The 20,496-nt window shown below is 45.0% G+C and overlaps 3 protein-coding genes across 3 annotated transcripts; 2 read left to right on the forward strand and 1 right to left on the reverse strand.

Moving 5' to 3' along the window:
* Positions 1-849: 849 nt before the first annotated feature.
* On the reverse strand, positions 850-11,027 carry coq6 (coenzyme Q6 monooxygenase). Its single transcript, XM_067243029.1, has 12 exons — positions 10,704-11,027; positions 10,074-10,208; positions 9,430-9,488; positions 7,303-7,429; positions 5,819-5,949; positions 5,603-5,710; positions 5,334-5,396; positions 5,108-5,215; positions 2,811-3,013; positions 2,404-2,519; positions 1,849-2,015; positions 850-995 (listed from the first exon to the last, which is right to left on the reverse strand). The coding sequence occupies exons 1-12, from the start codon at positions 10,897-10,899 to the stop codon at positions 966-968; spliced, it is 1,443 nt and encodes a 480-aa protein (XP_067099130.1). The 5' UTR covers positions 10,900-11,027; the 3' UTR covers positions 850-965.
* A 945-nt stretch (positions 11,028-11,972) lies between these two features.
* Positions 11,973-15,134, forward strand: fam161b (FAM161 centrosomal protein B). The gene is made up of 8 exons (XM_067243732.1): positions 11,973-12,267; positions 12,384-12,916; positions 13,043-13,380; positions 13,492-13,613; positions 13,917-14,084; positions 14,179-14,278; positions 14,393-14,559; positions 14,835-15,134. Exons 1-8 carry the CDS (start codon positions 12,020-12,022, stop codon positions 14,914-14,916), a joined length of 1,758 nt encoding a protein of 585 aa, XP_067099833.1. The 5' UTR covers positions 11,973-12,019; the 3' UTR covers positions 14,917-15,134.
* Positions 15,135-18,142: 3,008 nt separating this feature from the next.
* On the forward strand, positions 18,143-20,496 carry ngb (neuroglobin). Its single transcript, XM_067243681.1, has 4 exons — positions 18,143-18,250; positions 18,883-18,991; positions 19,369-19,488; positions 19,717-20,496. Exons 1-4 carry the CDS (start codon positions 18,153-18,155, stop codon positions 19,867-19,869), a joined length of 480 nt encoding a protein of 159 aa, XP_067099782.1. The 5' UTR covers positions 18,143-18,152; the 3' UTR covers positions 19,870-20,496.

Raw genomic sequence — 20,496 nt, forward strand, 5'->3', positions numbered from 1 at the left:
TGAATGACAAATGTAAATGGCAGTATGTTATGAGAATCTTGTGTAAGTGAATTAAGTGCATGTATACATTATACATGTTGGTTTGAATAAAAGACTAAAAGTGTCACTTTGGTTGCATTGTCCCTTTTTCAGAACCTTGTCATTTCAAAACTGAGAAGTATCCTTTCGATCAATGGATTTTCAGGACTTTCTTGTGGCTTTACAATGACTGTAGGAAGCCCACACAGCCCAATATAGCAAATGGACAAAAATCGATTCACATATGAATCACGATTCAGTCTTCTAGCGATTCACATCGATTGACAATTAAAAAAAATGTTATGTTAGCATATATTGAATCGCAATTTGATAAAAATTGAATCGTGACCCCAAGAACTGAATCGTGAGGTACCAAAATATTCCCACCCCTAATAGACGGTAAGTCTTAATTAGGGGGGTCAAACCCCCCCCCCCCCCCCCCCCAAGTGCCCCCATAATTCGAACCCCCGACTCTAGAGCCCCGCTTTGTAGACTACGACTCAATACTTTTTTGCAACTTTGTAATGACTTTCTGCAGCCAGCGTTTCTAGAAAATGAACGAGGGCAAAACCTTTTTTAAACCTGAGTAAATGAAATTTAAGACCTCGGATGAAAATCTGGCCGTTTTAAGGCCTTAAATTTAAAGTTCAGAATTTTAGACTTTTTAAGATCCCGCGGGAACACTGTTTTAGTCTCCTTTAGTGATTTCTGTCTGTTTTTATTTCATGCTGCTGCCTGTGTTGGCCAGGTCACCCTTGGACATGATGATTAAGCACAATAGCCCTCTCCTGGTTAAATAGAGGTTGTGACAGAAAAGAATGGGATCGGTAGTGGTATAACAGTTTAAAATATAACTTTATTAATTTACACTTTTACATTCAGTTCACAAGTCACATTGGCATATCGTCATTGGATTCGCATCAAACAGCCACTGCATGCCCGGTGTCTCACTTGCTTGCAAATGCCATGATCTGCTCCTGTTATGAAGACAAAACAACATTAATCATCAGGGGCTCATTAACGCTTCAATAAGAATAGCCATGTCTCATCCATCCGTCCATGTTACAAAGCGGAGTGTGATTACAGCATGATGAACACGTCTTACCCGTCTTTGTGAGTGGCACTACAAAACAGTATACAAGACCTTTAAAACAAGAGAACCACGTCTAATATGGAAAGAACATCAGGCCAAACCTGGAGGCCTGCAGAGAGAAATGCCTATTTCAACTGGTTAGGATAGCTTCGGTCTGAATCACTTTGTAGGGAATAATGCCATTTCACATGAGCAGTCTGTAATAAAAAGGGGGTGTGAAAACACAAACCGACGCTGTCGAACACAGCCTGGAGTCAGTGCTGTACTCCACCCACACATTCTCCGTAACACTACATTTGGGGGCTAAATTTAGCTGGCACAGAAGAAGGTTCAGGACCATGGAAATTACAGGCCCAGTTGAAGGGAAAGGCCATGTAATCACAGGAGAGGGCGTGGTGGAGTCAGCCGGTGAGGCGGGGCCTGGCTCAGACAGGTTGCTCCAGATGGAGATGGTTCCTGCTCCAGCAGGTATCCCCGGGAGGGAGGTGGGATGCCCTGTGGTTCAGGAGGGAGTCAGGTGGCTGAGCGGTTAGGGAATCGGGCTAGTAATCAGAAGGTTGCCGGCCGTGAAAAATGACGTTGTGTCCTTGGGCAAGGCACTTCACCCTACTTGCCTCGGGGGGGAATGTCCCTGTACTTACTGTAAGTCGCTCTGGATAAGAGCGCTCTGCTAAATGACTATATGTAAGGAGGCTGCGCCTTACAAACAGGTGTTCTGAGGAGCCGAGGGAGCTTACTTTGATAGGCGGCAGCATGTTGGTGGCCTGCAGACCAAACGTGCGTAACAGCACGGCGGGGGCCGCGTTGGTGGAGTACAGGCGTTTCATGAGATCGATGGCAGCCATCATGGGCAGGTTGTGTCGCTGCCGTTCAGTCTCGTACTCCAGCAAGTGCTGCATGGCTCCTGCCAAGGAGGAGAAGCTGGGATTAAAGGCCAGCAAAGCATTCATCGCTCAAGGCTTGTGCGCATTCCTCATGTGTTTTCTGCATTCATTAAAAACACGAGGAGCTATTTTGACTTCAAAAAGACCCCTCAACAAGAAAAAAAAAATAATCATAAAGATTCACATAACAGGATTTCCATTTTTATGAAAGCAAGCAATGCACATACAGTTCTTGGCAGAATTTACAGAAAAAACATCAAATAAACGTTTAGAGGAGGAAAAAACGTTTTCTTTTTATAATCAAGATCAACAGTGAGCGTCCAAGCCAGCCGGGGTGATGGAAAAAAGCTTAAGAGAAACCACTGGCTACTGCTGTTACGTTAGTGTTTGTATGGGGGTCTGACTGACCCAGATCCTTCCCGTTAAAGGCTGCCTGGCTCAGAACCTGTGTGAGACAGGCCACATCCCCGAAGCCCAGATTGGCTCCCTGGCCGGCCAGCGGGTGTACACGGTGGGCTGCGTCGCTACAAAGACAAACAGAGACCCCAGGCCATGTCAAAACAGTTGGCCATCTTTACTCCACAGGAATTAGGATCAAAACAAATATTTCAAGTAACTTCAAATAGATATTCAGACCAATAACAGTCAACTCTGACCGGAAAATGTGCTTTGCATAAATTACTTTAACAGTGAGTAGTTTATATGGTTGATTTTACCGAATTGCAGTGAAACATTTACTAATCTTATCGTATGTAGACTTTGTGTAAAAAAAAAAAAAAAAAAACGACGACTGCTGAATGAAGTGAACACGTTACCCGATGAGGGCCACCCTGTGTCGGATGTACTCTGCCGCATGGCCCATGCCGAGCGGGAACATCACCCGGCTCTTTGGCCCGATCCCGGCCACGCTGGGGGGCAGCTGACGCGCTGAGCCCGCCGAGGGCATGAGCATCGTCAGGGCGCTGCGAAACAGCGAGCCAGCCGTCTCAACCAGCTCCGACTGGTTCTCATTACTCCACTGTCAGAGGGCAGCCGTCACAGGAAGGAGGGAGACAGAGGAGGAAGAGAAAACGAAACAACAAGATCAGTGGTGCTGTTAGAGATAAAGCTCTACTAGGGCACAGGCACCTACTCAAATCCCTTTTTGTTTCTTCCAAGCTTGCTGCACACAATGCCCTATAGAAACTCCCCTTGCTTAACCCACTATACAACAGCTGAGGGACATAGGTTTGATATCAGGTTTGCCAGGACATCAATAGTTAATGTGACCGCATGCCAATTCTTTTGCATTAATTTGAGCGAAATTACAGTTTTTTGAGCTTTTTGTAATATTGTTATTATGTTTGAGTCTAAATAAAATGATCGGTAGGCCTATTATTTAGAAATGTCTTTAGTTTCTGCATGTTTTCTTAGCCCACCTCAATTCTGACTGGCCAACACCTGGACTTCTGTGTGCGCGCTGCAGTGGCTTTTATAGCAAGCACAGAGTGTGCGGACATGGAATTCTGCGGGCATGCATCAGTTTGTGTTTTTGGTTCAACTGCTTAGATTTGACAAGCATTGATTGGGATATTGCATTTCTGTTTTTCTGGGATTATCAATCTAAATTAATGCACTGACTAATAAAGTAAATTGTTAAAACTCAAATTTAAGATTTTTACTGGGGCACAGCAGATTTATACTGGGGCACGTGCCCCAGTATAAATCTGCTGTGCCCCAGTATAAATCTGCTGTGCCCCAGTATAAATCTGCTGTGCCCCAGTAAAAAGGGTCTAGCAAGGCCCCTGGGTTAGCATGTGTGTTTTGGATTAAATTAACAAAGGGAAAATTACCAAAGGGGTTAGTATGTGTGTTTTGGAACAAATTACAAAAGGGAAATTTGCAAAGGGGTTAGTATGTGTGTTTGGGATGAAATTAGCAAAGGGGTTAGCATGCTTGTTTTGGAAGAAATTAGCAAAGGGGTTAGTATGTGTGTTTTGGATGAAATTACCAAAGGGAAATTTGCAAAGGGGTTAGTATGTGTGTTTGGGATGAAATTAGCAAAGGGGTTAGCATGCTTGTTTTGGATGAAATTAACAAAGGGGTTAGTATGTGTGTTTTTGATGAAATTAGCAAAGGGGTTAGTATGTGTGTTTTTGATGAAATTAGCAAAGGGGTTAGTATGTGTGTTTTTGATGAAATTAGCAAAGGTGTTAGTATGTGTGTTTTTGATGAAATTACCAAAGGGAAATTTGCAAAGGGGTTAGTATGTGTGTTTGGGATAAAATTACCAAAGGGGTTAGTATGTGTGTTTGGGATGAAATTACCAAAGGTGAAATTAGCAAAGGGGTTAGTATGTGTGTTTTGGAAGAAATTACCAAAGGGGTTAGCATGCTTGTTTTGGAAGAAATAACCATAGGGGTTAGTATTTGTATTTGGAAGAAATTACCAAAGGGGAAATTAGATTTTACTGGGGCACAGCAGATTTAAAAAGGGTCTAGCAACACCCCTGATCAAGATAAAGAGAGGGAGAGAAAGTGAAGGGGAGTTGGAGGAGAAGTCGAACTAGCGGAGAGCTAGCTAGTTTTGCTAGCATGAGCGAAACTTGAGCTAAAGGGCATAGTGAGGGTTCTTTGCCTCCGTGGTTTGGCAGCGCTGCAGAAGTCTGGCTAATTAAAAGAAGACGCTGGCCAGGCCGTCCAGTTTAAGTTGCTTTGTTTGAAAAACATTCCATGCAGTAATGGCCAACACTGACAGACCACTGGTTTAATTAGCAAACCAGGCCTGTGACCAAGCATGACTCAGGCGTGGTGACCCCATTGCTGCCCCAGTAAAAATAGCCAGCTTGGGAAAATGGCTTTTCTCTCAAGGGAGAGAGCAAGGTGTACGCTGGGCACTGCTATTGTGTTTAACCAACAGAAGCCATCAGTGCCAAGTGCAGTGACTCTAATAATGAACGTCACATCCAGCTGTTCGTGTAATACAGATACAAACGTCTTAAATGGTGCTGATCCCTTTATAGCAATGACCTCGTCTAGTTGTCTGGGATTCTTAAAATGGAGGAAAACGACTTGTTTTTTGGTTTTATTGATGTGATTTGGGGAGCTGATGTCAGGGCAGACGGCGTGCTTACGAAGGCGGAGTTGATGGCGTCTACGAAGCTCTCCTCGTCCAGCCCCAGCAGCTCCTCCGCAAGGCGGTGACTCGTAGACCAAACCAGAGAGCTTGCCGTGTCCGACAGCTGCGGCCGGGAACACACACATGAGTCAGTACTGCACATTATTACTAATCATTAAGGTGAAAATGACTGGGTTAAACCCGGACAAACCGCTACATGGTTCAAACAGTGCAAAGCTCACCGGTAGCATTGCAATGGGACCTGTCGGTAGGAACCTTTGCCAAGCAACAATATTCTCTGTGGGCTGAAAAAGACAAGAGAAAATACAGATATTGAATATCACTTAGAGAGAGAGAGAATACTTCTTCACTGGACATCTGGGAGACGCTCTTCAGGGCAGCGGAGGTCAGTGTGCTGTGGAGGTTAGGGGTGCAGGTGGCTTGACAGGTACTGTGTAGTGTAGTAAGGTGCATTGACAGGTGCAGTATGGTGTGTTGACAGAGGTAGTACCTCTGACAGGTGCAGTACGGCCACCACAGCCGACTGGTCGTAGTTCCACTTGACTGTGGGAATCCCACACTCCCGCCTGACCATGGAGTTGGGTCCATCTGCCCCCACCTAGACAACACCCCGTAACCAGAGCAACCGGAATCAGAACGACCAACACAGATACTGACCCCTCCGCCCATCTGGGCGGCTGTGCAGGATTAAGTGTGTTTGACTGACCAGTAGTTTTGTCTGTAGTGTCTCCCCATTGGCCAGGGTGACCTGGACCCAAGGGATGGAGTCTTCCACCTGGTGGGATCTGGGCCAGGAGTACTTCACCACCTTGGTTCTGTAGTGGACCTTCACGTTATCTATCAGGGACACGAGACAAGAAGGTCATGAGAAAACTGGTAGCCATGTCTTTTCCAGAGATGGCAAACGAACACACATCCTTCACTCAAGTAGAAGTACAGATACTCATGTTTAAAAAGACTCACAAAGAATTACAGGCCCTGACATACACTAAGTAAAAAGTAGTCATTACTACTACCTGTTTTAGTGTTTTATTAAAAGGTTGTCAGAAAAATAGTGAAGTACTGGATACCAGAAAAATCGACAGTAACAAAGTATTTGTACAGTACCAAAAAATACTTTGTTACTTCCCATCTCTGGTCTTTTCCATGGTAATTGGCCACTCTAATCAATGCTTTGCTGCTTGTTCTCTCGCAAAAAAAAAGGGAAAAAAAGAGAGGTTTGGCTGTGATTCTGGTCGTGGAAGATCTACAAACCACCTCGTAAAACACTGCTGGTTTTCCTCCCTGGCAGAGACCAGCAGCTGAAGTTCACATCGACAATCTTCTTAATGGTCTCGGCTCGCCGCACAGCTCTGACTAATAGTGTTTATCTACAAGCAGACCAGGCCACGCTCTGCACTCGCTGCCCGCGTGCTGACACTCCCACTTTACTGCGAATATCGGTGGCCAGTCATCTCGACCTTGAAAGGATCCGAAATGATGCTCGCTGTCGCTGACTTGAGAGTCTTTCCCGCCCGCAGATTGACTACTGGTGTTCTGAACACGAGCGACAAATATTGGCTTCGCAGTGATTGAAGAGCAGAGTTACGGCAAAACCATCTGGACGGTTGCATGCTTTTCATGTATTCCCTCGAAACGCGGAGCCCAAATGCAGAACACATCAAGCAGAGGACAAACGCGACGCATGAGGCAAAAAGACGTGCAGCCACCGCAAGTGTAAAATGTTGAATAGCCTGGTTTATAAATATGTTCTTTTACAGTCTGACACATGGCGGAGCTAAGGTTTTCTTTGTGAAACCTCACAAAACTGTCTAATTTCAACAACAATTACAGCATTATACACGGTCAGCACTTAAGAGCCAGTAGTGGCAGGAGCACTAGTCTGTTTTAAATAGGTCATCGGTCCACTGCACGTGTCCTGACAAGGCCGCTGGTCTCTGGAAGCCCGAGGAAATGTGGCGCTTGATTGAAATAGCAGGAAAAACATGGACAGTCCAAGAGCTGTGCTGGTTTTTAAAAACAGACACTGGGAAAACTACGGAGTAAACAGAGAACTGAGGGACAGGATGGAACAAATGCGGTGGCATTAGTTGCCAGCGGCCATTAAAAGGATGTCAATGAAATCAGGAAGTGTTCTAGGGACATTCACATCCATTTCTGGTACACAGGGAGATTCAGAGGTTTTCTTACCCTGGAGACTCTCCAGCTGTTTAGTCAGTGCGGCCACAATGATGTCGTTCTCCACAATGTATGCCATCTCATCCTGCAGGTTCTCCTTATCGAAAGTAATCAGGGCATCTGAGCAGGCATCCCAAACCTAAATGAGAGAGTAATTATCCCAGCGGTCTACAACTCTGTCCTTAAACGCACCCCCCCCTGCTCTATATATAACATGCCAAAGAAGCACGGCCTCATTGAACTAAACACATCAAAGTTGTAGAGTTGGAGTCTGAGCTTGGCAAGGCCTCCGACAGCCTACAGGCTGGGATCTCTGAAGGTCACCAACACCCCTCTGGTTCCACGGTTGACTTAGAGAGCTTACTGAGGCAAAGGATGAACTGTCACTTGAGATGTGGATTTATGAATGTTTTGAACTATATTCAGTAGATTTACAACCGTGTTTTCTCGGAAGGGCCAATAATAAAAGTACATTTAGTGAACGTTACTGAAAAAAAAAACATTTTATCATGTATCCTAAAAATGACATAGTTGACCAACAAATTGTCATGAGAGACTGAGATTGTCAGTTAGGACTGACAGATTATTCTCATTCAATAGTAACGTAATTACTTCACTACAATGTTGGCCATCGTACCCTTAAGTGGTGGGTTATGCCTGACTGAAAACCACTAATGGTGGTGGGTTTGCAACTGGTGATGAGTGGTTGGCTTGAGAGATTTAATGAAACCAAACCCAAAACGAGCTTTTTCGTATCTTTTGCTATGTGTTGCTATGTACTTATTGTTCTTGCAAGTTAAAAATGCCCCGTTCCTAAACGAGGACCTTTAACAAGTGTTTAGTTTTCCATCTCACAATCAAGAAGCGGGGAAAGACCAGTGGAGAACGTCCGGCTAATGACTCAGAGGGAAACCTTTCCCCGTCGCTAAAATCGCCATTTTTACGTAGAATTTCAAACCCCTCAAGCAACTCTACAAGGACATAATGAAGGGGCGAGAGTTTCCTGAGTGAAAGGGATATTATTTCGGTTGACCTCAATGCATTCCTTCACTACCCCTGAGATACGCAGCTAACAAACAAGTCAGGGAGGTGGCAGCAGCAAGACCAGGGAAGGTATTGTGGGAGAGGTATATCACCATAATCACCGACGCCATTTAATGATGACATCTTTGGCTGGAGGTTAAACCCTGCGGTGGAGAATTTGGTTCCAACTGACCACATCTGAGAGGAGAGACCCAGCCTGCTACCAGGGCTGTGCTAAAAACCCAGCCTGCTCCCAGGGCTGTGCGATGGGTCAAACTGCAGCAGACAACCACTCTCTCCTCCTGTTGCCTCTGCTTTTTCACATGAATCTTTATCATTGGTGGACACGACGGATGGGCTCCCAATTCGAAAACGTCATCAGGATTTACTCCTCATTTTGAACGTGCTCTTAAATAATAAACGCTTTGCCGCTGAGGCAGGAGCAAAGCCCAAACGTTGCAGCAAGCTGAGAGGATTTGGACCTCCTTTTTAACCCTTGTGTTATCTTCGGGTCATTCTGACCCATCAATCACTGTGACCCACCGTCGTATTGCGACAAATTTACCTCATACAAAAACAAAATTAAGTATTTTCTTTTAACCGTTGGGCTGTCTCAGACCCCCCACATTGCAAAGTTGTTTTTGTATTGGGTAAAATTGGGTAAACACATCGATGGTTCGTTATGAACCTTTGGGTCATGTGACCCGAAGGCAGCACAAGGGTTAAACGTGCCTCTTGTCCTTTGGGGTTTGTGGTGCCCTGGTATTCACTTGGCCTCTGAGGATGTATAAATTGCACAGAGGAATGAGCAAAATGTGTGTTTTAAACCACCAGTGGCTTTGCCTTTTCGTTGTGAACAATTACATGCCCTGGGGATATGGCATTGTACAGCATGCTCACTGGAGTAGATGATTGAGTGTATGCTAAATAGTAGGGCAGGTTCTCTTGTTTCTAAATTGCACACAAGAAACAACGTTTCTTCTGGCGAGTGAATGAGAGTAAGTACATGGCGGTAAGCTTAACAGTCTAGAAATATCTTACTAAACTTTTTGTGGATTTTCTTCTTCTTTTTTTTTCAAGGCTAACAGTCTTCTGTCCCAGAGTCAAAGCACATACCTGCATCTTCTGATAGGGCTTGCATCTCATGTTCACTATGCTGTCCCAGGCTCCAATACCTGTCAGGAAGAGCACAAATATGTTATCAGTTTTTAAAATAATTCATTTTCAATTTTCGGGCTTCAATAAATTGATCATCTCTATCAGTTTACAATTTCAGTTGTTTAGAATTTCGTATTTGAAATGGGGGGGGGGGAATCCCTTCATGTCACCTCTTTCCTGTGAGGGGAGCGATATCAATATAACTCAAGGTGAATGAGACAGATATGATCCCAGCTAAGTACGAGTGACTAGATTAACACTGATCCATGACCTATTTCCAGAGAAGCGTTTATACTCGTTAGTCACACCACAAATAGGCTTTAATGAAAGACAGGACGCTGCGTACCAAAATAAAAGATTTAGAACCTGCAATTGGATGGGATGTACTTTCCATACTAACGGTAAACACAATTGGACAGAATAAACAATAACAACAACACTCTACCCAGCTGCATGTCTAAAACACTGTTGTGTTGTTTAACATTGTTAAACATTTTATAGTGAAGCGTTCATTCAGATGATTCCTTTCGGTGGATTTTCGGGGTTCAGTTTGTCACTGTTGACAGACAGCGAGAGGTGAGGAGATAGTAAGCTGACTGTACCACTGAGCAGGGTGGCAGAACCAGGGCTGATGGAGCTGACTCTGGTACTGTACGCCTCAGGAAGCGTGTCCATCACTTTCTTATTTCCTGCTTCCAGCAACAGGATCTTCTTCCCCTCCAGATATGGGTCCATGCCTGTCAAGAGCAATAAACAATTCAACCAACTGATTACTGCTGCTTTCAACCATGGGCCTACTGGTTATATATTTAAGAGAGAACTTTGTCTGTAGTAAAGAAAAAATGAAAGAACTTTGGTGTGACAGTTCAGCGTCTATAAAGAATGCGGTGAGGAGGTGTACCGTTTAGGCATCACTGGTGTGTCATGAGAAAACTAAATTAAGTGCCTCCTACTGTGAATGCATGACTGTTAATTACAACTCACTTACTTAAACAACACAGAACTAAGCCATGCACAACTGTAAATTAGCAGTAAGGCCACAATTGCAACTTTAAGTTGTGGATGTTGTTGAGTCTGCATAAGTCATTTTGATAGCTCCTCCTATAAGAGAGGGTAGAGGAGGGACATGAGGTAGCTACATTTAGAAAGTGTAGACAGTTGGAGAAACGTAGGGCTACGGTGTATTGGAATGAGTTTACAATGGAATAGGGGAACGCATCAAATGAACTCACCTAAAGAACACGCCATAGCGGTTCCAACCATCCCACCTCCAGATATAACAACGTCATATACCTCGCTCGATTCCTTTCCATTTCGGGCGCACGCAAGCCCCCGACTAATTGTTTTAGCAGTTGACAGATGATTTGAAGAAACATGTCGCCATCCAATTCCATTAAATACCAATGTCGCTTTACTTAGACAATGCATTTTATCTCATACGGAGTTAATCACGGTTTGTTTAGGCCCTAAAGAAAATCCTATTACGAAATGTTTTTCAATGAGACAAAGCCGTTTCCCCTTGAATATGTCCTATTATCGCTGCAGTCCTTTTACGTTCTATAATCCAGCCATGTTGTTGTCATACATCGGCTAGGGTGAAACCAGTCTCAATAAGGAATCCAATTTCCGGAAACGTTTTTCAAAATAAAAAAAGTTGCGAGAAGAAAAGTAGTTTTTTAAATTATATATTGTTTTACTATGACTCCAAACAATACCACACTTTTAATAATAATGAAAATACATTTTTATAACGGACATTTGAGAATGAAAAACTTATATATTTTGTGAAAATCTATAGACTTCAGCTCAGGCGCTGCTCTTACTTTGAAGGCTTATTCGTTAAACCGGAAATGCTATTGAGGACTATGAAGCTCGTTTCACCATCACGTATTTGACAGTGGGCACCTGAAAAAGGGTCCTTCCTTTAGTGATTGGCCAATCAGGAAAGCACAATAGTTTAATTTCTGATTCTGTCCGCTCTCTGGTGCTGTTATCAAAAGTCGGCGTATTGCATGGCCCTGTATACTTTTTTTGTATGCAATTAGCAATGACATCGTTTAGAGGTCGCTCGTTTTCAACTCAAGCCGGTGAGACTGACATGTTTGCTCACTTGCTACCATAGCTATTATTGCGTTCATCTCGCTTGGAGCAACGGTCGCTTCTTATGCGATGTTATGTACTTTGCACCATTATTGATGTTGGAATAGTTTAACTTAGCATTGGAATAAAAAATGTTTTGCTGCTGTGGATTGACGATTAACTCAAATAGACACGAAATGTTTGGGTGGAGATGGTGTTTGGTTTCCATGGCAACCCTCGCACAGGCTATGTTCGAATGAGAACCTGTAAGAAGGGCGTGATGTTGAATTTGATGAAAGTCGTGCTTCACTTAAGCTGTTGATAGATTAGGGCGGTAAGAAAAAAAACAAAAACAAACATTACAACACACTGCGACACAGAGGCGGTAACTAATTATAATACATTTTCATTACTGGCCATAGGTGTTTGCTGTTTGTTTGGTATATAGCTGGGGCAAACGTCTGCTGGGATGCAAGAGCAGAGAAACATGGCAGATCTGCAGGCTTTCCTGGATGACGGCCTGAGATCAGAGGAGCTGCTCCGGCTTCGCCTGCAGTCCCTGAAGGAGGCCAACACACAGCAGTTGCTGAAGGCAGAGAAGAGGCAGAGAGAAGCTCTGGAGAAGAGGATTCAGCAGAACTCCAAGCTGTCTGCAGACACAGACGGGATATCTAGTGCTGAAAGACAACTCGAGGCGTTTTTCAACAGCCAGACCAGGTAGGTTACATAAAAAACTATGCACCCGTAAATATAAGTCTATAATTTGTCCTAATCGCAAATCACCACAGGCATAAACTGTATCGGTATTTGATTCTGTTGCTTTATCTTGCAAGATGGGCTGGACCGCGAACAACTAGATCTGACTTGACCTCTAATAAGGGATCAATCACAGGAACCTCCCAGCACATCAAGCACACAGAGAGATGCGTCACTGCCTCCACAGCCAACGTATCAACAACATCAGTCCCCCGGCAAGATCACCGGAGTCCTAAAGCCATCCACGTGGGACCACAGTGCGGCCGACCGCATGCAGAGACTACTAAACCGAGCAGAGAGGAGGAGGAGGAGGCTGAATGTCAGAGGAAGTTCACGGCTGCTCCTGTGCCCAGTCACGTGTTCCTGCCCCTCTACCAGGAGGTTGTGGAGGGGAGAGAGCAGGTGAGGAAACAGGGACTCGAGCAGAGAAGGAACTTCCTGGTTTCCATGCAGAAGCCCTTCAGCTTCATGAAGGTAGATGAGAGGAAGAGAGAGAAGCTTGTGGACATGTTTAGCGGTGTCACACAGGACCAGAAAGCCAAGGCTGTCTCGATCAGGAAACCAATACCCAAAGCAGTCATGGATCCTGCCATTTCTGAGCGTTTAAAAGGTGTGTAGATATCCTGCCCACTTTCCACTTTTCCTAAATGTTTACACCTTTAAATAATCCCTTTCGGACTGTATTTGTTTAATTATCTATTTGTCTATTTGTTTATTATCTCTGTTTGTTTCGTAGCGGAAGAGCTGAACAGGAAGGTCCGTATCCAGGCTAGGGCCCAGGAAACACTAAGGAAGTCCTTGTGTCCTCTACAGACCCAGCTCGCCTCCAACACTACCCAGCTTCGCAGCTCCCAGCGCACCAAGAGGGAGATCCTGGCCTTCCTGGATGAGAAGCCAAGCTTCCGTCCCAGAACCAACTCCCAGGTCCCGGATTTTGACAGGCTGCACAAGGCCTTCCAGAGAGAGGCACTGAGGAGTGCAGAGAGGAGAGAGGTGACCAGGTGCCAGCCTTTCCACCTGCGGACATCCACCCTGCCCACACGACCCAGTAAGGCCAGCCAGGAAAACACTCAGGTATACCGTTACAGATGATCCAGTATCACAATATCTAGAATAAGAGTCCTTGTTGATGATGTCACTTTTTTATCAATGGTATTTGATGCCCTGCTGTATGTTTCTCTTCAGGAGCCCATAGTCAGTGTTCGTTTAAAGAGAAGTCATTCGTTCGGCGGTGTGACTTCCCTTTCCACTGACACCCTCCCCACATACATCACCGATGCTGCTAGACAACGCTGCCTGGCTATTAGGTGAGAGAGAAACATACACATGCTTATCTTCATCCTGGGGCAGATGAGAGAGAAACACACACATGCTTATCTTCATCCTGGGGCAGATGAGAGAGAAACACACACATGCTTATCTTCATCCTGGGGCAGATGAGAGAAAAAACACACACATGCTTATCTTCATCCTGGGGCAGATGAGAGAGAAACATACACACATGCTTATCTTCATCCTGGGGCAGATGTTTCCGTTCTTAACGTTGGCTATCTCTGCTCTCTCCCTGGTTCTGCTCTCTCCCTGGTTCTGCTCTCTCCCTGGTTCAACAGAAAGTCGATGGAGAAAATTGACAGCCAGAAGCAGGAGAGCGCAGAATGGATGAGGAGGCACGAGATGCGGTCTCAGGCACTGAAGAAGACGGTTAGCATGCGGGCCAAGGCCATGGACCCCCACAGCAGCCTGAAAGATGTGTACCATGAGAAGCTGAAGCAGCACAAGTGAAGACCACACAAACGTAGCGCTCCTTTACAAGTCACCAACCTCACAAAACATCCAGGTAGAACTGACACTGGCTATATCTGTCACATGCAGGGAGGCCGACCAGCAAAGGGCGAGAGAATACAAGAAGGAGCTCCGGAACATGAAGGCAAGAATCATGGTGTGTCCATTCCTGTTTGAACAGGTGACGCAGGTAAACTGTACCTTCTTGCTCTGATATGAAATGTTGCCTGGCTGACCGACGTTTGACCTTCCCTTATCATACCTTTTTAATCACACTGATTCAATCGACTGTCCACCTTTCCAGAGAAACGCCAAGGCGGACGTGGAGCGCCGGTACAGAGACAAGCTGAAGGAGGCCGGAGTAAATGAACATTTTGTTGCGACAATGGGAAGAGAGGAAGCGACATCACTAAAATCTGACAAGGAAGAGGATGCTGATGACCAAAGTGTAGCAAGCGACACCCAGTCAAGGTAGGCACAGCTAGAAAGAGTAAACAGTTTTCCCTAAACATATGGTTCAGGGGTACAATATATGCATAAACACTGCAGTTAAATTATGTATAGCGCTGACTTTGAAAAGTCAAGGATGCCTTGTGGTTTGGTCATATATATACAATGTTATATTACATAATACTTTGGGACTCTGTGATGAAGCCTTTGGTGAAGAGCAGACAGACACTGAAGCCAAGGAAAAGTCTGATGTAATTACATTACAGACATTTCTTAACCAGACATGTCTGATTTAGGGAAGCCGGAGTCAGCGACGGGGAGAAAATTAAAGACGAAGAGGAAGAGAGCGTGAAAACCAATGAAGAAAAAAGCATCTAAAAGGTACAAGTGGCATTTACATGTGCACATTAAAAAAAATACTGTCTTCAAAAATAACTTAAAAAATTAAATAGAACGGAGCTATCTCTCACAACCATTCAGCGGAGTCTGGCTGTGAATTCAGAAAATGTCAAAAACGGATGATTTGTAAATCATCCGTTGTGAGAAGGTTTACAGAAGTGTTTGTGTTTATTTTGAAATAAAAGATTAAAACGTTTGGTTTTTACAGTGGGGATTATGTATGAAAGTAGTTGAAATTAAAATGTTTGTCTGCATAATTCTTTCAAACTCATTAAAACGTTCTTTTTTTAATGATAAATCATTTGGTTGACAGACGAAGACAGAGAAAAATGAATACTTGGTTAACCGGAAAATAAAATCTTGATACCATATGTCTTTCAGCTTTCTCAAATGTATATTTTAGTTCTACATGCAGCTGTGATGTTGAGGGATGGTGCAGTATTGGGCCTCTGGGGATTTAACAAGATAAACATGATGGTGGAGAGTTCCCAAAGCCTTTGACTGGTGTTGCTGTAGTAAAACCATCACATGACATAAAGTAACTGTATTTCATTTAGCTCTGCTTGAGCAATCCAATAAATATGTTGTCAGTGGACAGGTTCTATAAGGACAGGAAACATCTTAAATGGAAGTCTTTTAGGTGCTTTGGTTAAAGTCTGTCTATTTCAAGAGCAACAGGGCCAGTTAAGTAAACAGGCTCAGCCATTCGTCTGCCATCATAGAGACCATGTCACTGTTCAGCTCTCAACCCGGGCCCACATCAATGAGATTTTACTCTGGCCTGCTTTTCAAGTTTTCTCTTACTGCCGGGAATTTTAGGGAATTCTTTCCAACCAGAGGAAAGCCTTCTGAATGCGCATCTGAGGAAAATCATCTTAAACTGGATACTTAAACTCACTGGACTTGACACAACCAGTTATAACAGACGTGCACATTCTCTCCTCACTCGGAAGCAGGTTGGCCACAATGCCAAAGCCATACATTACCCTGCTGTCACCATGGAAACCAGTCTTTTGCGGTCTGTACTTGGGCACCAGCACAGAACCGAGGGGATTCTCAGTTTACAGTGAAGGCTTGTATGGAGGGTGAGATCAGATCAGCCTCCGATTAGGAAAGATACGCTGAAATCTAATCTCTCACCTCTGCTATGTGATGGTCTTTTCTCTGCCTCAAGAAATCAGATGCCAGAGTGAGTACAGATGCAGCCTGTCATCCTGCACTGTCTGGAACCTCCCCTGAGAGCTCCGAGATCACATGACATGGGTTCAAGGTTTGCTGGGGAGGTTGTCATAGAAACCATGTTTTTGCCCCTCCCCCTAGCAGGTGCACCATGTGGAGGCAGATGTGTAGCAACCATGACATCATCTGGTCATCACAGAGTACACTGTTTACTGCAGTATGAGACTGCAGTAGTTATTTCAGGTGTTAGTGGTTAATACACAACCAAATGTATTAAATGTTCTTAAATTGTTTTTGAAATTGAGATGAACATTTATCTTTTTGGTTTAACTAGATTCAGTTAATTTAAAACGTTTCCTCTATTGAGAGGATTTTCATAATACACATATTTCATATAAATTATTTGTGTTTGTCTACTGTATTGACATTACATAGTTGTTTATCACAATTACAATCACAATAATTGACTTAATGTAATCTAGTTATTCTCTGTCTAACTCTATTTAAAGCAAGTTTTGAGTATTGGAACCTTTAGTTTACTTTAGACTTAATTGTCTCAGTTTTATGACACATAGCCAAGGAATACTGTTATATTTTCTTATGACTCATTGTTTTGAGTATAAGCATGAACAATATGAGAAAACACCCAATTTAAATAAATACTATGTTACTGTAATATTGGACTGTGAGTAGGAGTGTAGGAAAAACAGTGCCTTATTAAAAGTAATTACATGTTGTGTGTTTGGCCACTAAACCACTGATCAGGGTGTCTAAGGAGTGGCCTCTCTTAGCAGATAAACAATAGACTTCAAACCATTTTACTTAGGTCTAACCCCTCACTTTCTACAATATACCAATTCCCAAACATTCAGTTATGATTTATTCAACTGGTAATGTACAGTCATAAAAAGTGTAAAACAATGGCCCCCGAAAGAAGTCTTCACCTAAAAACTGCATCTTATTAGACATCTTCTTATTTGATCTTCTCAGCTGATGAACACCAAACGTTCTACCTAACGCTCCGTGGAGTGACTGTGTTGGGGGGTGAAGTGTTTGTGTTTGTTGTGGGGGTGGTTTGTGGTTTTACAGCCTTCAGCTCACCTGCAGGAGGAGCTGTGGCTCGTCGTATCGTCAGCGGAGAGAGAGAGAGCGATCGCTTCCTCCTTCAGTGGCGCGAACACATCCACAGCCCAGGAAAAGGAGCGTAGCGGGAGAGAGAGACAGCAGGAAGGAGGGGGAGAAGGAGATAAGGAGAGACAGCGGGAATGAGGGGGAGAAGGAGATAAGGAGAGAGAGAGACAGCGGGAATGAGGGGGAGAAGGAGATAAGGAGAGAGAGAGAGACAGCGAGGATGTGAAGGGGGGAGGAGATAGGGAGAGAGAGAGAGACAGCGAGAATGAGGGGGGAAAGAGATAGGGAGAAAGAGACAGTGAGGAAGGGAGGGGGGAAGAAGAGAGGGCGAGAGAGACAGCGAGGAAGGGAGGGGAAGGAGAGAGGGAGAGAGACATTGAAGAAGGGAGGGGGAAAGAGAGAGAGGGAGAGAGACAGAGAGGAAGGGAGGGGGGAGGAGAGGAAGAGAGAGAGAGGGAGAGAGAGAGAGACAGGAGTCAGTGTGACAGATAAGAACGAGGATGACTTGTCTCCCTCTGAATGTCCGTTGAGCAGAGAAAGAGAGGAAGTGCACCAGGGTGTCAGGCAAGGCAGCTCCCTGCACCCACACACACACACTTACTCCCCAGACCCCACAGTCTGGCCGCGCCAGAGGAAGTGTGTGTATTCAAGAGTCTCCCAAATAAGGTATGCGTTCTTCCCTGGGACCAGTGGAACCTGGGATGGGCTGAATTCTGACAGCTACCTGAAGCTGTGTTGTTCTCCTCATCCCTTTTCTACTTTGTTTACAGGTGAGTCCAAAAAAAAAAGACAGGCTTGCTTAGCAGAGTCTACAGCCGTAGCTTCTCTGTGATCTGACGCTGTGAGGGGCTGCCATCCCCCCCCCCCCCCGTGCCGGACCTCGAGGGCTCGCTGACCCAGACAGCATGGAGAAGCTGACTGGGAACGACAAGGAGCTGATCCGAGGGAGCTGGGAGAGTCTGGGAAAGAACAAAGTTCCGCACGGCGTTGTCTTGTTCTCCAGGTACGACACTAGAACTTTCAGCAGCGGTGCGAGAGGGAATTTGTAGTGTTCTTCTTGTGTTCAGGGAAGGGTCTGACACGGTCTTGTGTTTACGACAAGTGATGTTTCCTAGTCTACACATCGGTCAGTGGGCATCGTCGCAGACAGAACTCAGCACATAGTTCTGTGTTGTTGTCATGCAAAGTTTACTGTAATCAGAATAACCTTGACCACAGACGTTGTTTTGCTGGCTGGTGAACAGCTGCAGCACACTATAAGTATATTATTGTAGTGCCGTGGTGCAGGTGCGCCGAGAGAGAGAGACTTGAACACACAACAAGCAGCAACGTCGCACACTCTCCACTCTGGGACTGGAGGCTTGACTTGTTGCTTGGCGACAGCCTGCAATAGTCGTCTTTACTTTGAAACAGCTGCTGCTGAAACAGACCCTGTACCGGAGATATCTGTTGATTTAGAATAGTCTTTTCAGTTAGAAGTGTAACATCTTTCTCCTGTAAATGCATATCTACTGTATAGGTACTAAATGCATTTGTGTGTGTGTGTGGGTATATGCGTGTATGCGTGTTTCTGTGTGTGTGTTTCTCTGTGTGTGTTGCTCTGTGTGTGTGTGTGTGTGTGTGTCTGTGTGCCAGATTGTTTGAACTGGATCCCACGCTCCTCACCCTCTTCAACTACAACACCAACTGTGGCTCGGCTAAAGAGTGTCTCTCCAGCCCTGAGTTCCTGGAGCATGTCACTAAGGTGAGCCTCGACACTCACCAAACATCAGGCTGGACTGAGTCACAGAAGTGGTTCTAGGAAGTACCCTGGAGTTCGGTGTGTTTATGCGTTAAGCATTGTGCTCCCTTCGGGTCACATGACCCAAAGGTTCATAACGAACCATCGTTGTGTTTACCCAATTTTACCCAATACAAAAACAAATAAAAATTATTTTCTTTTAACCATTGCAATGTGGGGGGTCTGAGACAGCCCGACAGTTAAAAGAAAATGCTTCACTTTGTTTTTGTAGGAGGTAAATTTGTCGCAATACGACGGTGGGTCACAATGACTGATGGGTCAGAATGACCCGAAGATAACACAAGGGTTAAGCATTGATGTGTGTGTGTGTGTGTTTCCAGGTGATGCTGGTGATCGATGCAGCAGTCAGTCATCTGGATGATCTTCACACCCTGGAGGATTTCTTACTCAACCTGGGGAGGAAACATCAGGCTGTGGGCGTTCATACCCAGTCATTCGCTGTAAGACCTCTACCACCAGGCCCCTGAACACACACACGGAGGTCACATAAAGACCCAATCATGAATACTACACAAAACACAATTAACACACAATCCTGTGTGTGTGTGTGTGTGTCTGTGTGTGTGTCTGTGTGTCTATGTCTATGTGTCTATGTGTGTATGTCTGTGTTTGTGTATGTCTGTGTGTGTGTGTGTGTGTGTGTGTGATGTGGGGCTGTTTAATTCCAGCTCGTGGGAGAGTCTCTACTCTACATGCTGCAGTGCAGTCTGGGCCAGGCGTACACAGCTCCGCTGCGCCAGGCGTGGCTCAACATGTACAGCGCCGTGGTGGCGGCCATGAGCCGAGGCTGGGCCAAGAACGGCGAGCGCAAAACCGACTGAGAGACGCTTCGCAATCTGCCCGGCCGTGGCTGTCAATCACCCTGCAGGGTTGCCATGGAGCCAGGTTGTGTCAGTTACAACGTGGGGGGGGTTGAATGCTGTTCCCACTAGTCACATAGTGTCGTCAACGGATGGCTGTTATCGCGCTCGACGTACACAAACGATACGCGGTGATGCTCACAGAATTAATAGCTTTTTTCTGCTGTGGATGTTGTAGCTGTCAGACAAGGCTGCTGTGAGGTAGTGGGATGTTGTGTGTGTCCACCTGCTTTGGATTTTGAGTCTCCAGTCTGAGGTTCCTCAAAGCAGCTGGGTCATTAGCTAATGTTAGGGTTGAACTTGCTTTGTATATATTGGCTTGATATATCTACTCAAATAATAACGATGACTGTGGTGGTCTTTGTGATGTAACCTTTCTAGTCTCACAGCTGTCAGATTGTGGATGTACTGCTAGTCGTCTACGCTCCAGCGTTGATCTTTACTGAGTTTGGTACCGGCAGCTCTCATCAAACTCTGGACAGTGATTTACCTAAGCACATTCGAAACTTGAATCAAAACGACACGGTTTCATTTCACCCGGAGTGATGACTCGTAGTCACGGTGACGCCCGCGGTAGCTACAGCATTA

Source organism: Osmerus mordax, chromosome 9 (genome assembly GCF_038355195.1).
Source record: "Osmerus mordax isolate fOsmMor3 chromosome 9, fOsmMor3.pri, whole genome shotgun sequence".
Classification (NCBI taxonomy): domain Eukaryota; kingdom Metazoa; phylum Chordata; class Actinopteri; order Osmeriformes; family Osmeridae; genus Osmerus; species Osmerus mordax.

Excerpts from the sequence above, each read along its gene's own strand:
- coq6 (XM_067243029.1), bottom strand. The coding sequence starts at position 10,899 with ATGCATTGTCTAAGTAAAGCGACATTGGTATTTAATGGAATTGGATGG. Across the intron at positions 9,489-10,073 it reads TTCTGCCACCCTGCTCAGTG|GTATTGGAGCCTGGGACAGC; the intron begins GTACAGTCAGCT and ends TCTTCCTGACAG. Across the intron at positions 5,950-7,302 it reads ACAGCTGGAGAGTCTCCAGG|ATAACGTGAAGGTCCACTAC; the intron begins GTAAGAAAACCT and ends TGTCCCTGATAG.
- fam161b (XM_067243732.1), top strand. The coding sequence starts at position 12,020 with ATGCAAGAGCAGAGAAACATGGCAGATCTGCAGGCTTTCCTGGATGAC. Across the intron at positions 14,279-14,392 it reads TGTTTGAACAGGTGACGCAG|AGAAACGCCAAGGCGGACGT; the intron begins GTAAACTGTACC and ends CCACCTTTCCAG. Across the intron at positions 14,560-14,834 it reads GCAAGCGACACCCAGTCAAG|GGAAGCCGGAGTCAGCGACG; the intron begins GTAGGCACAGCT and ends TGTCTGATTTAG.
- ngb (XM_067243681.1), top strand. The coding sequence starts at position 18,153 with ATGGAGAAGCTGACTGGGAACGACAAGGAGCTGATCCGAGGGAGCTGG. Across the intron at positions 18,251-18,882 it reads GGCGTTGTCTTGTTCTCCAG|ATTGTTTGAACTGGATCCCA; the intron begins GTACGACACTAG and ends TCTGTGTGCCAG. Across the intron at positions 19,489-19,716 it reads TTCATACCCAGTCATTCGCT|CTCGTGGGAGAGTCTCTACT; the intron begins GTAAGACCTCTA and ends GTTTAATTCCAG.